Source organism: Bidens hawaiensis, unplaced genomic scaffold (genome assembly GCF_021521415.1).
Source record: "Bidens hawaiensis isolate Kalapana, Puna unplaced genomic scaffold, B.hawaiensis_p1.1 tig00027557_1, whole genome shotgun sequence".
Taxonomy (NCBI): Eukaryota; Viridiplantae; Streptophyta; class Magnoliopsida; order Asterales; family Asteraceae; genus Bidens; species Bidens hawaiensis.
In genome coordinates this window covers 11,744-28,676 of record NW_027505099.1, presented here as the reverse complement: position 1 = coordinate 28,676, position 16,933 = coordinate 11,744, and the positions used below count along the sequence as shown (strand labels likewise).

Sequence of the window (16,933 nt, the reverse complement as noted above, 5' to 3'; positions counted from 1 at the left end):
ACCCAGGTTTAAGTTCCCAGGCGAAGACTTTGACACAAGATTTAACGATTTGACAATGGAAAGTTTCAAGGAGTCGGCCGCATTACCATAATCACCTGGGAAGCAATAAAGTGAAGATAAGACATGAAGTATATCAAAATGAAGAAGAGCTAACTAAAGGAGGAAGATAAAAGAGGAAGGAAATCGGTCTTTAGGTAACCCGAAGCGAGTGTTTAAAACTTCATGCATTAAATAAGAATATTGTGTTTTTCACTTGTTGCCTTTATTTCATTTGTTTGCCAGCGTTCATAATAAAGTTTTAAGTTTGCAGGTATGGGAACTCCAGATTTTGGTTTTATATGAGCTGTAAAGACTCATCTATCTTTTTGTCGGTTTATACATTAAATCATAAGATTATAAAATCGTATTCAAATAAGATTTATAAAAATCTTAATCTTTAGATGTTTGAATCTCTTTTGGATAATCAATACTCGTATTATCCTTTTGTTTAGAACATGCTGGACATACATGATACATTCTTTTGATGCTTTCTAAATAAGAAAATCATGTATTAAGCCGGTGGACTCAGATACTATTATACCTTTATCCAAAGATTGGATTTTGTCTTTCAGATATTAGTTTCAACTGTTGGAGTTTTTCTTGATAGATAAGATATATATACGATTTTGTAAGTGTTTATATTCTCTTGTTGTCAAAGATGTTGATGTCACTAATGCAACGGAAGAAAACCATGCTAACTATTCATTATGAAAGCATAAAGGACGCATAGGTTTGAGACCACTGGAACCGTTTCTAAAGTTTTGCGTCCAAGATGTGCACTATTTCACGCAAATGAACAATCACACTTACCTGGAAGCCCATGCGCGATGTAAAGGACGGTGACAACATCTTGGTCTGCCTTTGTCAAAATTTAGAGAAGAATGGAAGATGAAGAAAAACATTTTTGTTTATGATAACAACGCTACACATCATCTTAAACTTCATTTACTATACTCGTAAGTCGTAACATATTATACTCGTAATAAACAGAGTATATGTTCGACCAGTAAACCTGTAGAGGCCGGTTGGGTTGCAGGTCCGGTTTTGAAAACATTGCAAAACTATATTCATTCTATGAAGTTATAGAATTAAATGTTTCTGTTCATGTGTTGACAGTTCTAAACAGTATACATATACGAACCCAAAAATCATGTGAGACCTTCGTGTTTGCAGATTTTAATCAATATGAATTACATCATAATAATTCAGCTTTGATTATCATTGGTCATTTGTCTTATTATTCATTTAACTATTATCCATACATAAATGAAACAAAAATAATAAAAAATAAGATAATAAATCACAACAATAAGACCAAAAAAGAAGACATGGTGAAAGTCTGTTCCATGATTAGGTAAAACAAAACAAGAGTATAACATTATAGAAAGGAATATATAAAATAGAATAAGAAACTTAACATGGCGATTTCAGATCAGCCATATTGGTTTCACATAACTTCTTGCGATTTTCTCACACATCGACCAACTTTCTTCCTGAACTCCTCCTTTCTCTCTCTCCATTCTTTCTGAAAATCACATATATCAAGTATTAAAATCATGATGATATTATCAACCGCACAAAGAGCGATTAAAATTAGAGGTGGCAAAAATGGCCTGGCTGAATAACGGGTTGACTTATATTCAACTCATTTGACCTGTTAGATAAAGAAACTTCCGACCCGTTTATTTACAAAATTGCCACTTCTAGTAAACAAAAGAGAGAATGTATTAATTACCGCGGCTTCCACATTAGCAGGTGATTCATCATTAGGACTAGAAAGCATGGAGATAATACTTAAGACTATGCTTTCTACCTGCAAATACAATATTTTCAACCATTTAGAAAAAGTTAAAAACAAAAAAACAACAAAGAAAATAACTGTTAGGTGTAATCAAGTAGAATAATACTTTTTAGTCCATTTTTTAGCTTTATAAATAATTAACAATTTATAAATATGATTACAAAAACTATTATTTATAAAAAATCTTTTGTAAACAATTCTTAGTTCTATAAATAACTTACATGCTATGAATGATTACAATTACCATAAATAAATAAAAAATCTTTTGTACATCGTTAACATCTTAATATATCTTATAATATATCGACTGCAAATGAGAAATGCTATACAACCTTGACAGCTTGATGGTTCAAACTTTTATGTGGCGGATGCAAGGAGCATAATAAATCTTTTGACTAAACAAAGATCTCGAAATTTGCATTAAATAGTTTCAAAATGAAATCTTTTGATAACTTACTGTTTAAACATGATTTGAAGTTTCATAATAAGAATTATTGACCAATAATTGAGAAATATGTTTCTTGATCAGGGAATATGATATTTTGGTAATGTACTCATGACTGCAAATGTTTTCTTAACGTAAATCAGCTTTATAAATGTCGACCAAGTTTTTAAAATACATTTTAATATACGGTTGAATAAGTTTGCAAACGTTTTCTTAACGTGAAATACTACAGTGAGTGAGAATACAGGTTGTGGAATTATACTAGGTATGGCTTTCAAGGATTAAAAAAAAGTCAATATTATCTACAACTAGTCTATAAATATCATAAATTCATATGAATCATACAGTAGTTCACTTAATCTCTTCAATTGATTAAATTTCAAACATGTTTAGTTACCTGTGTTAAGAGATTTGTGGCATTCATAAAAAAAATGCATAATGACTTAATAACACACTCGTAACTCATAAAAACACATTTACACAACCTATACCAATCAATAACATACCGTATGAACTGGTGTCCACCGCTCACTTGCAAGCTCATACCCGTTAGGATCATCACCAGGTGGATGAAGAATTGAAATACAAACCTTGCCATCAGGGTAAACTGAAAAATAACAACAAAAACATAACATTTTTAAAAAATATTCTACAAAATCCTTCCTTTGTATTTAAAAAATAAGAAAAATTCAAAATATATGTGCACTAACCGTTCGGATGCCAAACCTCTGACGTAAATCTTACGGTTGGAGGGCTATTTGGGTAATTTAATGGGAAGGTCATTATAGCATTAAAAAACCCTCCATCACTGAAACAAAGTATTTAAAAACCAAAAATCAGAAACATATTATTCATAAAATAATCTTAAAAGCTTCTAGAAACCAAGATCAAAACCAAGCTTCAATCTTTATGATAACTAAATAAAATCCGTAAGCATCAAACAAAAACCCCAAATTTACACCAAAAAGTCCGACAAACCCTAATCAACCAAAATCGACAAACTCAAGTTCCTAAATGGAAACGAAACAGCACACGTATTCAACACTATATCGGCTAAAATCCTAAATAGACGCCAAACAATTCAACAAACCCTAATAAACCAAAATCCACGAACTCAATATGGATGGCTGAAACAAAGCATTTAAAAACCAATAATTAAATGCATATTATTTATAAAATGATATCAAAAGCTTCGAAACCAAGATCAACACCAAGCTTCAAACTTTGAACATAATGCACATATAATAGAACAATAAGCTACCAAATTTTACATAATTGCATGCATAAAAAAACCCTAATTAACCCAAACCCCCAACATAAAGCTCCTAATTATAAACAACACAGCACACAAATTAAACACTGTATCAGCAAAACTACAAAATTTACACCAAACAATTCAACAAACCGTAATTAACCTAAATCCCCAAAATCGATCCCTAATTTGAGAAAAATAACATACTATAATGTATTCGACCGTCCAATTATGGTGACACTCCAATCAAATTATTAGTCACGGGATGATCTTAAAGTTTCTACATCAAAACCAAAGCTTCAATCTTTCAGCAGAATGCACACATAATTAACCCAAAAAACTAGTGAAATTTGCATAATTGCATACATAACAGCTCAACAAATCCTAATTAACCTAAATTCCCAAACTTAAGCTCCTAATTGTAAACAAAACAGCAAACAGATTCAACACTGTATAAACTAAAACCCTAAATTTACAACAAAAATAAATATCAAAAACTAAATATATGTTCTTCATATAATTATCTTTTGGAAGCTTTTAGAAACCAAGATTCAATCTTTAAAAATAATTCACACATAATTGAACAAAATACTAGTGAAATTTGCATAACTACATGCATAACAATAAAAACCCCCTAATTTGAAGCCTAAATGAACCAAAACCCTAATTAACACAAATCCACAGAATCAAGCTCCTAATTGTATAAACCAAAACCCTAATTAAACAACAAACAATTCAACAAACCCTAATTAACCCAAACCCCCAAAATCAAGCACCTAATTGTATAAACTAAAACCCTAATTTCACACCAAACAATTGAGCAAACCTTAATTAGGGATTTAAAAAAAAACATACTATAATGTATCAGGCGGTCCGATAACGGTGACACTCCATTCAAAGAGATTGGTTTCATCAACGAGGCCAGCGGAGAATCCATCAACAGGGTTTTTACAGAGATCTATCAAAACAAACCACAAATCATAACATAATCGAATAATAATAATAATGAAATTAAATAGGGGTAATTGAAATTGAAGCGGTGAATTGAACCTTTAAGTTGTTTCTGAAGAAGGAGACTCGCTTGAGATGGAGAGGCCATGGATGAATGGAGGCCGATGTGTTATTATTATTATTATTATTAGGGCAGCAAGTGAAGAAGAACAAAAGGGATTTTGGAATATGGAGTTTGATCGATTTTATAACACCAATAAAGTGTTTTTTGGAATAAAAGAAGAATATTGTTTTTTAACTTTCAAAAGTTAAAAAGATTATTAGTATTTGATAGAAGATAATTAAGGATGGTTAAAGTTTTATGATATCTCCTTATCTAGTTATTTAAAATCTCATGGAGTGATGGAGGTCTCGGACCCGGTTTATTTAGAGATCTAAATTTGTTTGCTGGTAAAATGGTGGTGGGGATTTAAAACGGAACTGGATAGACTTTGGTATAGAGTGATTAGTGGAATACGTTAGAATAAATGAGGTATTAAATAAATCCCATCTATATCAATTATTTCCTGTATTTAGTAAGAAATGCATTTATTGCAGATTCAGTTAAAGGAATTGCGGGTACTAGTAGGAAAAACCTATTTTGGCTTGATAAATGGATTGGATAAATTTCTCTATGTAAATAGTTTCCCTTGATGTTTAACTTGGAATGAAACAAAAGGTGTTTGATTAGTGGCAAAACCGTGACGGGCTCTTCAATTGAGGGTTGAATTGGACTTGGGTGGTAGAACCTTCTACTTATTCAGAAGTATAAGAGCTATGGGTTTGTCTTGATATGTTGTCGGGTAGAGTTATGAAGGAAACGGGAATATAAGTGGTAAAAGGAGGACATTAACACAAAATTAGTTCGACTTAAATTTCGGGGTTTAGTCTTTGTTTTGGATTTGAATAAATGTGTCTCACAAAAGGTTAATATCTTTGGAAGAAGAGAGGAGATGGTAAAATCGCGACAACATATGCTCTCTTCATCAGGAACGTTGTGGATGAAATAAAGCAGCGCCCGTTATGCGACGGTGAAAGGGAATCGGCGGATCATACACTAACGTCTCCTAGATACATCTCGATTGTGGATATAGTAAGATAAAACAAAAGACATCAGTCGGTAAACCCTTATGACATACTGTTGTATTGGAAAGCAATAAACAAGGCCCTTTTTGATAATAAACAAGTTTCGGTTAATATAATCAAGTAAGATATCAAAAGGTCTGGCTTTGGGTGAAGAATATGGGAAAACTTGTGAGATGGATTGGGATACTTGACGTGCTTATTCGTATTGATATACTTGTATTGTAATAGGATGAGATTATAATCAGGTGTAATGATGCATCTAGTCTAGTCTCTTGCTAACGTAGATATGTTTTTTTCAATACATTTTGTTGTTCAAATATAAATCTAATTATCTAAAATCCATATAAAATCTTGAAAATTTTTGAGAAATTAAGAATCTTTTATTTACAAATTTGTTTTATAGAAGAAAAGTAAAAGCTCATAAAAGAAATACAGTATTTTTTTTTAACTTTTTCAAAACCTTACGATTATATTTTTTACTTTTTAGATGTTTGCAATAGGATGGGATTGTAATATCCCATGTGGTTTCATTTATTTGTATGGAGTGATCTACAATTGTCTTGATTCCTGTTCTTTTTGTTGTAGTGTCTTTATCATTACAATGATATAACATTTGCAACTCATGTGTTACTTGTGTTTGTTAGATCTGATCTACTCACACATTTCCATCATCCTTCATTTACATTAAAGGGTTGGTTAGTTAGTCACCAAAGGTCGTTTGTAATATTGATAGGTTTTATTTAGAGGTTGTGTTGTACTAGTATTTTTATGACTCGATAAAGAGTTTAATTGTGGAAAATTGCCTTAAATGTCACCATTCGAGTTCCTAAACACAAATCTTGATTCATAAATAATGTATAAAGAATTTTTAAACCATCAATTAAATAACTTTATTTTCTTCTGAATTCCACTCTAATTTTCTGTCCCGAATCTGAAACATATCACCTGTCCAAGGTAAAAAACTATCAAAACATCATGGAATATATGAATCGTTTAGCAATTTCAAACACCAACACATACCAGCTTTTCAGAACATCTTTGACCAGATTCAAAAGTTTATATTAAAGAGTTCACGTAATCATAATTATCAGATTCAAAAGTTGAACACAAAATGCGCAATGGGACGATCAAAAACAATACCATAACAAAGTTTTGATTTCATTAATACCATAACCACTTCATCAAAATACATATCCCCAGAAACAAACACAAATACTATAACACCACATGAACCAAACACATAACAAACCATCTAAACAAAACCTAATTAACCTCCAAATCCATAGAGAGTCCTGCCTTGCCTCTTCAAGGCATAGACGACATCCATGGCCGTGACGGTCTTCCTCCTGGCATGCTCCGTGTACGTCACCGCGTCACGAATGACATTCTCCAAGAATATCTTCAACACCCCACGCGTCTCCTCGTATATCAGACCACTGATCCTCTTGACTCCGCCTCTTCTGGCCAGCCTCCTGATGGCGGGCTTGGTGATACCCTGAATGTTATCTCTCAACACCTTCCTGTGTCGCTTTGCTCCACCTTTGCCCAACCCCTTACCGCCCTTACCACGCCCAGACATTTTGAAACAAGGGTTTTGATTTGAACAATAAAATATTTATGGGTTTGTGATTAATTGATGATTGAAAATGGATTGTGGGTTAGGGTTTATATAAGGATTGTGGAATTGGGGGTTTTGAATTTTGGGCGGTAAGTGAAATGAAATGAAATATACGCGGGGTGTTGAAAGAGTGGATTTGGATAGATGTGAGCCGTTGATGGAAGTGTTATCGATGGACGAGAGTAAGAAGAAGTGATGGATCGATGACATGGCAGGTTGATGCTTGGTAGTATTTGGTAATTTCATTTTACTACTCTAAATATGGATCATGCATATATAACCCCCTGTTACACATTTTTCTTAAAATTCTCTATAGAGTTTGTTTAACCTTTTTTTAACTTAACACGTTTATTAAAATTTTTGTTTTAATATCCACTTTTTTAAGATTTTTTGTATAGTTATACTTATATAATTTGTGTTATATAAATAAAATAAGTTGCATATATGAAGCACTTTGCATTCGTGATAACAGGCTTATGAATCTTGTAGCAGCCATAACAACAACCTTTTACAAGCCGCGACATAAACTCCATATCAGATTTTAAATTTTCTTAAAAACACAATAAAAAAATATATAGCATATAAATTGTATGAGCATTCTCATAAAAACTCTTATTTATGTGAATGGTGTTTTTATAATTTAGAGAGTGATTTATGGTCTTGTGAATGAAAAGTTTTTATATTGTAGAAAACGCGATGATTTTCCTGTATATTTGGTTGTGAGTGAAGAAAAGTGAAATGATAATGATAAATGTATAAAAAAATATTATTTAATTGAAAATAAGAGAGAAAATTTAGTGTGTTTAGTGTAATTTTGAATTTAGAAATAGTGAATCAGATGAGAATGCTCTAAGTGTGCATGTCAGAAAGGGAACACACATCGTTGGTCTGTTGAAAGCTTTTTAATTTTTAGTTCCAAACGAAACGGTAGGCGAGAGAGAAGCAATAGTGATTTTTTTGTAGGACGTGTTGTGGGTGCTCTTAGAGACCATGTCAACAAAATGATCAATGATGTTTCCATGTAATCAACAAAACACACATAGGCATATAAGGTTAGCATCAAGTAACTAGTAAGTCTTCGGTATTCAAAGCTGATTATCACATTCTTAGTAAATAGTAATGATTATTATGTCTCGTAATTTGTACTGGTCAGTGTTCAAAGATGGTTAAACATTTAGGCCGGTAAACATTTAAATGGTTATCCTTTATGGTATTTTTATATACAACTCAGAAATTATCTATACTATATATAATGCATGGGTGAAGGATCTCTTAAAATTTAAGAGGTACAATACTATTGCTTAAAGTATAATCGCTAATGCAATCAATTTTGAAAATCTATGGGTAATATAGTATTTGTTTACTATTGTCGTTAAAGGTTAAAAGTTTTAACAATTTAGTTTGAAACATACTTACAATTATGGTCCTTAAACTTAAGGGTAAATTTTGTTAACATTATTAAATAGTTACATATAACTTTTTTACATGTTAATTTTTTTTTTTTTAAATTATACCATAAAAACGAGCATTTATTCTATTTAATTTGAGTATGGTATTGCTATACTTTTAAGAATTTAAAAAATAACATGTTGCGTGGCATGCAATTAGGGCAGCAACGGGTCTGGTGGGCTTGGGTCATGTTTCAGACTGAGTTACCCATTCACCGATGAATGGTTACGCGTCCGACGCCGCATTACATGCATACTATGGTCAGGCTATGTACGTGCGTACTATAGTGAGGTCACCGCTTATGTGTTCGATGTCGTGTTTGAGTGTGTACCTCGCTGCATCGTGCGGGCACCAAGCTAGTTTTTTTTTAAAAAAAATAGTAATTGCAACTACTTAGTTTACTATTAAAAATTCATGATGCACACAAGAAAATTTTGGCTCCTCTTGGACTAATCGTCCCGTTCCATATATTCCTAGCCTTGTTTTTTCTTACCAAAATTTAAGTCTATTTCCTACATTCCATTTTTCCCGTGACCCCTCATCCCAATCTAATGGCAGGCGACAATAACAGGTTTTTAACCAAGTTATATATTATGCTTCTTATTATCGCGTGTGGATCCTTACTAATTGCGTTATACCAATGTGCCTCGATGCTTTTTTGGGATCTACATCATCGTGGGCGACAACAAGGCCCCATAGAGAGACAATTACAAGAAAATGATGTGAGCAATGAGAATTCAATGGTTGGGCTCATCCCGTCACACAAGCACAAGGTCACGGACTCAGAGGATGGTGAGCCCATGTGTGCGGTGTGTCTAAGTGAGTTTGAGGAAGGAGATGAGCTACGCACTTTGCCTGAGTGTATGCACTCTTTTCATGTCCCTTGCATTGACATGTGGTTATATTCACATCGTAGTTGTCCCATTTGTCGAGTAGATGCGACAATTGTAGCTCCGTCTTCAGTTGAGGTTATATGTGTAGTTGGGCCACAACCACAACAAGAAGAAGAGGTAACAAGACCACAATATTCGGATGTGCCACAAGATGTAGTCAGTTAGTCATACAAAATAGGGTCGTGTAAAGGTAAGAAAATGCTTTAGGATAGTCAATGTGACTAGGTAGTTACTCTTTTGGGGATTGTTTTGGTTTTGAGTATGTTTTGTGCAATACGGATCTTTTGCATATATTTCTAGCTTCCAACCCGATAACCCGTCAATAGGGATTCATCTCGAGGCTAGAACTTTTCATGCCAAATTATTCGAGTAAACAAGCGGGTCTCTTGCGTGAGACATATTTCGCGATTTGGTATGAGTTCTTCATATAATGGATGGTTTAATTTGTATATGTATCACCATTCTTGGTAGAGAATCTTAAATGTAAAAGTAATAGTTTATTATAACAAATAATTTGGTGGCTATGAAAATTACATGTTAAGTTAATGATAATGTTGAAAATGCAAGGTTGTTTGTAAAATAGATACACTACTTAAAATAAGTTTTTAATTTACCAAGTGTCAAAATCGGAGTATGCATACACTCATAAACTCCACAATACATTTCAAATTGGAGGAGGCGTACAATCGTCGAATGGAGAAGTTTTGAACGTGAAAGAAAGCTTTGAAGCATGCTTCGTCTCCCTCATCCGATCAAACAAAGTTCACACCACTTGTTAATCAGTTGCGGACTCAAGTAATTTTTTTCATGAATGTGGCTAATTTTAGGTGTTCGGGTGCCTAAAACTTGGTTACAAATAAAGCTTGGACACTATATCGGAGAGGATGTCAAAGTTAAACGATCTCCAAACGGAAAATATCGAGATTAAGTGTTATAATGAAAAGAGAGCAGGTATAGAATTACTTTGGCTAACGTTGACAATCGTGAATCCATCTAGAGGACGACTCAAGATATTCGGGAGAAAACAACATTTTGCGCGTTGTATGATTTCATTTGGTGCTTTTTATTATTATTTAATGCTAAAAATGTAAATTAATATTCATGTTTTTTTTAAGAATTAGAATAGATAAAGTTAACTATATAAAAAATGGTTAATGAGATGTATTAAAAAGTTAATTTAAATGCAAGACCATCTTTCACTTAATCGTTATATATGTTTAATAAGTGTGTGGAAACCCTTCTCACCTACGTGACATATTTGTTTTCACCTTTCACCTGGCATTTGCATACGGCCTCACCCTCAATCCCTCATGCATCATTTTCTTACTCCCCCTCGTATTTAAGTGCACGACAATCACTTGTTAGACAACGTTAAATATGAAAAGCAAAGAAAGCAATTTAGTTGGCTTGTAGTCAAATTTGCGCTGAAGATTAACGAAATTTATACTTTATAGTAACAACATAATTAGAAATACAAAATAAAATTTTGAAGAATTGAAGTCAAATTTACGCTGAGGATTAACAAAGTTTATACTATATCGTGTCTTGATAAAGCCCGAATAATATAAATACCAATGAAATATTTAAGACCCTAATTTTTGAACGTTTTAAATGATCTTATATGGTATCTATACACAACCTTAATTTTGGAACAATATTGAAAAACATAGTAACTACAACTTCTTAATATCCTAGTAAAAATTCATAGTCACACAAGAAACTAAGAAAATGTTGGCTATCTTGGACTAATCGCCACTTTCCATATATCCCTAGACTTGTTTCTTGTAACCAACACTAAGCCTATTTGTTACATTCCATTTTTACCTCCCGATCCACTCCTTTCAACTAATGGCAAATGACATTAACCATAAAGGACCTTTATCAGAATTATGTTTTGCGATTCTTATTATCGTGGGTGGAGTTTTACCGTTTGTGTTATACTTTTGTTGCCCGATCCTTTTGTGGGCTATAAGTCTTCGTAGGCGGGAACAAGTGCCTGAGGAGATACAGTTGGAAGCAATTTATGTGAGCAATAAGAATTCAGTGTCGGGACTCATCCCGTCCCATAAACACAAGAAGGTCATGGGCTCAGTGGATGGTGAGCCCATGTGTGCGGTGTGTCTAAGTGAATTTGAGGATGGAGAAGAGTTACGCACTATGCCTGAGTGTATGCATTCCTTTTCATGCCCCTTGCATCAACATGTGGTTGTACTCCCATCGTAGCTGTCCCATTTGTCGACTAGATGCAACCAGCATTGCTCCGCCTTCAGTTGATGTTATATGTGTAAATGGTCCACAACCACCACGAGAAGAGGTGACGAGACCATAATATTTCAATGTGCCACCGGATTTAGTACGAAGTGAGGATAACTAAACGGTGATTTGATTAGTTTTAGATCAATTAGATTCACAAACTTGTCTAACCAAGAAAATGTGGTCCATTGATGGCTTAAAATATAGATCGAATCATTTCTTTTCGTGCGACTTAAGTTTGTATATCTTGTATGTGTTCAAAGTCTTCAACAAAGCCACACTTTGTGACACCATTTATAAGGTTTGTTCGTTAACATGTCGGTATCATCACAATACTAGAAATTTTCATGCCAAATGATTCGAACACACAAGCGGGTGTTTAAGTACGAAAGTAACGAAATATATAGTCAACTAGTTCATATTATTTCGGCTTCATCAATAAGAGATATGGTGTGAGTTCTTCATAATGGTTGGTTTAATCCGTGTCTCCATGCTCACTTTTCAAATATTTAAATGTAATAGTTTAATCATATTGAAGAAACACTAAATGACCCCGGCAGATTACGGATAATCTTAGGGTTAAGTAGATGCTTCCCACGAGGGTTAGGTCCGGCAAAGATGATTATTCTTCTCGACCTGCAAAACAGACACCGTGAGCTCGTCACTGAGAAGGGGGGGGTTCCTCCTTGTGACAACCCTCCGGCGAGAGAATCAGACTAGATTGCTCTGAATATAAGTGTATATTGAGAGAAATAGCTAGAGAGAAGATAAGATGATCCTACCGTTCCAAGGTGTTGGAGTATTTATAGCCGAATGTAGGTTTCCAATCAGGTACTGCCAGCTGTATATAGTATTCCTTTTCCACCAACTACAGGCTACGTACGTGCCACGATGGGAGTTGGTGGGTAGGCAGCGGCTGATAGTGACATTTTGTACTGGAGCGTGCTCCTCCTCGTACTATTGTCGGTGAGCTGTCACCCTGTGATTGGTTCATGGGCTGATTTTGTCAGATCTTGTCTATTTTGTCCATACCTTGGCAGGTATAGTACAAAAGATCTTCCAGAAGCGTACGGACTGGCTCTTTTGGGCGGGAATATTCCCGCCTTGCTCATTCTTTCCTCAGATGATATTGCTGAAGTATGAGTTAGTGCCTTATGCGTGTAGCCTTACTGTTAGTGCGGGTAGCCTTCCTTCTTGGCTTGTACCCACAGCTGCGGGAACAGGTAGGGTACTGTACCAAGGGAGGCTTTCCTGCGGGAACAGCTGGCTTATTGCGTGTAAGGTCTTCATCTCTGAGCATGGTGGGTCCTGCGGAACCAGCTGGTCTTTGCGTAGACGTACCTCTTCAAGGTGTGTCTTGCGGGTCCAACTGGGCTTTGCGGGGACCTACCTCTTCAAGTCCCCCCAGTCCATTGTTCTTCTCATGAATTGTTAATGAGGTGAACTTTTGGACTTTAAGCAAGGGGTTTTAAAGAGGGGTTTTTGTTTTTTTTTTGTTTTTTTTTAAGGTTTTCCGTGGGGATTCTTCCCGCAGTTTTCCTAATGTCACTTGCAGAAATTCCCGACTTTTCTGCCTGATCTTTGGTTATGATGCGGGTAGGTGTTTAATCTCTTCGCAAGTCGGGAGCGTTGAGTTTCACTTGTATAGATTCTTCACGAGGTTTTGGTAGTTTTGGACATAGTGATCAGTTATGTTAAACCACCAATTCCACCTTGAAGCTTCAAACAATCTAGTTCTCAACGTTCCCGCCATGCGGAGGTGTTATTTCTCTTTCCGCAAGCATGGCCCATAAGATCCTTCTTGGGTTCAATTCCCTGCAAGTGCTGAGTATGTGAAGGGTTTCGCCTTGACACTGTACCCGCACTTGTCTTACGGTTCCTTGTTTTCCAAGGTATCTTGGCTTCAATTCCCTGCAAGTGCTAAATACGTGAAGGGTTTCGCCTTGACACTGTACCCGCACTTGTCTTATGGTTTCTTGCTTTCCAAGGGGTATATTCCCTCTTATTTTTGAATCTTTTTGAATCTTTCTGAAATTCGAAGAGTTGGTGAAAGGATAAGGACAGTCCAAACGGCTGAAGGGACGTTGGCGTCTTCTGACGGTTTCAGGACGTGCAGGAAGTTATGACAACGTGACAGCATGTGGTCAATCAGGACGCTTTTTCAGGCGCGTGGGCGCGAGTTTCACGTCACGCGCCATTCTGACACCTGTTGCCAGCTTGCTTTATCCACACGTGTCGCCGTTTCATTGCACCTGCGCTCTCTCTCTCTCCTCCGCATTAAATTCATCGCATTCATTGCGATGAGTATATAAGGGGGTAGAGGGTGCATCTCATCCCATACCTTCACATCACTCTTCTTCTTCTAAGCGATTTCCGGCGAATACTCTTACTTTTCTGTCGAGCATTCTCCTGAAATCGCTCTCTTTAACATCTAAAAAATGTCTTCTACACATGATCCCGAGGTTAACGTCGAGGAGTCCGATGTATACCTCGAGAACCCGACGTCCACGTCTGATAAGGACGATAAGAGTACTGCTGGCGAGTGCCAGTGTACTCTTTCTGTCGATTTATACCACTATATCGTCAAGAAGTTCATGCTCGATCCTTACGAGCCTGAGTTTCCGGAGCCCCACCAGACGGTGTATGATGCCCCTAAGAGCAAAATAGGGGTTTATGCCTCATTCTTCATATATGGGAATCTCATATTACCATTAACGAAGTTCGTATACCGTGTTTTGGAGAAACACGGTGTGCATTTGACGGAGGTGCACCCGATGGCGATTGCTAAGGTTCTCCATTTTGAATGGGTGTGCTGCATTCTGGGCATCGAGCCCCGCGTCGACCGCCTGATGACCTTATACTCCTGGAGGTGCATCCAGGGTTGGTATACCCTGGTCACTCGGATCAAGGAGTTGAAGATCTGCGCTACCGAGCGCAGTCTTCGGTCTTGGAAGCGGGAGTTTTTCTACATCTCCGCTCGCGTCGTCCCCATCGCGATGACGTTCAAGAACGGGAGGGCGCTCCCTAACCTTCACGCCTCCAATTACCAGGAGGCGGAATGGTTCGCCAAGATCTCCCAGATCCAGACTCCGGTTTATCGCTTCGCGGAGTCTGGGATGGTGATGCTCGGGATGAGCCGCGTGTGGAAGGATGCTAGGTCTGGGAATCCGCAAATACCCACCGTTCTTGAATACGGTTTGAGCTCTATTCCTTACGGTATGCTCCATTTTTTGTGTTGGTTTAGGGTTTTTCTTCTAACATTGTTATCTTTTTTATTTCAGAGGGGAACGACTTACAATCGTTCCTGCATCCGCGGGAGACTGGTGGCCCTGCACGGTTGGGTACTCGTGATCTCGATGAGAACGAGTTGCCCATTCTGGAGCAAACGGCGGATAGATTCGTAGAAGTCTACCCGCCGGGTCATGAAATTTTGAGTGCCACCCGGCCAGGTAAGGAGTTTTTTAATCCTCGTCCTCTTCATGCTCAAACTTCTGCTGGAATTCCTCTGATTTTGTCATCTTCTGATGAGGAATCCGCAGATGGGCCTTTCTTTGTGAGGAAGAAGAAGGCTGCTGGCGGGAAGGGCAAGGCGAAGGTTACCTCCGTCGTCGACCTGGGAAATCAGTCTGATTCCGAGACTGAAAGCGAGGAGGCGGCGGGGAACCTTGGTGGTGGTGAGACCATTGCCTCGGAGGTTGAGACGACTGTCACCTCCGAGCAACCAAGCGTTACGGCGGTGACTGGCGTGAAGAGGCCAGTTCCATCGGGCTCGTCTCCGCCCGTCAGGTCTTTCAAGATTAAGAAAACCCGTAAGTATATTTTGTGTACCCTTTCCGCATTTCTTTCCGCCATTGTTTTTAATGTTTCGTTCTTTATGCAGGAGTGGACGTATCCGCTTTCCAGAGCGGTGCGGGAGGAAGCAGTTCCGGACCCACGACGATAGGTTTGGTCAACCTATCCGAGGCGATGACCCAGGCGCCTGAGCCTGTTTCCGGTGCTGGTTCAGTTGCTCATACTGTTGAGTCAACTGTTCTGGTTATGACTTCATCTCCGCCGGTCGTCAGTTCTATCTTTACCACATCCTTCACTGGGCCGGCGGTGACTTTTTCTGCAAGCTCATCCGCAGCGGCGACCACGGTTGTGAGTTCATCTCCAATGAGTTCACCTCCGATGATCTCTACCACGGTGGCTTCTACCATGCCCCCTCCGGTGTCAGCGACTACCTCGTCCATGGCCGGTTCTTCAGGTATGTTTGGGGTTGGGACCTCTAGCCAATCTTTGCCTCCTTCCCATCTCCTTGACCTCTTGGATGGATATCCCTTAGGTTCGGGTGACGGGTTCGGCGGCTACCGGCCTGTTATCGACCCTACAGGTGCGTGGGGTTATTTGGGCCTATTATCCATTTTTGTCATTTTTTTCCTAACTGTTATTTCTTTTTGCAGTTTCGGATTCCAATGAGGTGTACGCTCCACGGTGGAATATCCGCCGGGGAACGACCCTCCTGACGGCTACGGACTTCGTCGACTGGGCGCGCCATGCCGCCCCAAACGGTGCGTTGGGGGAGGCAATGGCCAGCTACCAGGAGAGTAGGCTGTCCAACGAGCTCCGAATCCTCCTTGCCCGGATCCAGCCGCGCGTCGAGCTACTTTGTCGTGAAAACGACAAGTTAAAGACTGCGCGTAGCCTGGAAGTGGCTCAGGCGCGAGCATTGCGGGAGGAGAACAAGAGGCTTGCTGCCGCCGTCGCGGAGAAGGAGAAGGCCTTCAAGGACCTTGAGGTCGAGATTCAAGCCAGGCATGAGGCTCGTTCCAAGGCTACCCAAGCTGTTAACGAACAGCTTAGGTTGGCCAAGGAAACTGCGCGTAATGCGACCGAGAGGGCCACCAAAGCTGAAGCCGTTGCTGAGCCTCTGCGCACTGAGAACGAAGAGCTCAAAGCCAAACTAGAGAAGCTTCAGCAGGCTCATGATGCTTTGGCTTTAGAAGATGCCAAGAAGCTCCAAGAGCTTCTTGATCAGAAGGGTATGCTTGATCGCACTGAGCGCAAGCTCAAGGGCGTTGAAGAGGCTGCTGCTAAGGATGTGTTGCTTGCCAACCTCAACAAGAAT

At 37.9% G+C, this 16,933-nt stretch overlaps 3 protein-coding genes across 3 annotated transcripts; 1 reads left to right on the top strand and 2 right to left on the bottom strand.

The window, feature by feature from the left end:
* Positions 1-1,317: 1,317 nt before the first annotated feature.
* On the bottom strand, positions 1,318-4,768 carry LOC143610684 (ubiquitin-conjugating enzyme E2 7-like). Its single transcript, XM_077085092.1, has 6 exons — positions 4,588-4,768; positions 4,393-4,495; positions 2,996-3,093; positions 2,792-2,892; positions 1,775-1,852; positions 1,318-1,564 (listed from the first exon to the last, which is right to left on the bottom strand). The coding sequence occupies exons 1-6, from the start codon at positions 4,634-4,636 to the stop codon at positions 1,487-1,489; spliced, it is 507 nt and encodes a 168-aa protein (XP_076941207.1). The 5' UTR covers positions 4,637-4,768; the 3' UTR covers positions 1,318-1,486.
* Positions 4,769-6,849: 2,081 nt separating this feature from the next.
* LOC143610694 (histone H4) lies at positions 6,850-7,281 on the bottom strand. The gene has a single exon (XM_077085099.1). It carries the CDS (start codon positions 7,190-7,192, stop codon positions 6,881-6,883), a length of 312 nt encoding a protein of 103 aa, XP_076941214.1. The 5' UTR covers positions 7,193-7,281; the 3' UTR covers positions 6,850-6,880.
* Positions 7,282-9,231: 1,950 nt separating this feature from the next.
* On the top strand, positions 9,232-9,738 carry LOC143610692 (RING-H2 finger protein ATL52-like). Its single transcript, XM_077085097.1, has one exon. The coding sequence runs from the start codon at positions 9,232-9,234 to the stop codon at positions 9,736-9,738; it is 507 nt and encodes a 168-aa protein (XP_076941212.1).
* The last annotated feature ends 7,195 nt before the right edge of the window (positions 9,739-16,933 follow it).

Coding starts and splice junctions, on each gene's coding strand:
- LOC143610694 (XM_077085099.1), bottom strand. CDS start 7,192: ATGTCTGGGCGTGGTAAGGGCGGTAAGGGGTTGGGCAAAGGTGGAGCA.
- LOC143610692 (XM_077085097.1), top strand. CDS start 9,232: ATGGCAGGCGACAATAACAGGTTTTTAACCAAGTTATATATTATGCTT.
- LOC143610684 (XM_077085092.1), bottom strand. CDS start 4,636: ATGGCCTCTCCATCTCAAGCGAGTCTCCTTCTTCAGAAACAACTTAAA. Junction 3,094..4,392: donor GGACCGCCTGATACATTATA/GTATGTTTTTTT, acceptor ACTTTGTTTCAG/TGATGGAGGGTTTTTTAATG. Junction 1,853..2,791: donor GGTGGACACCAGTTCATACG/GTATGTTATTGA, acceptor TTGTATTTGCAG/GTAGAAAGCATAGTCTTAAG.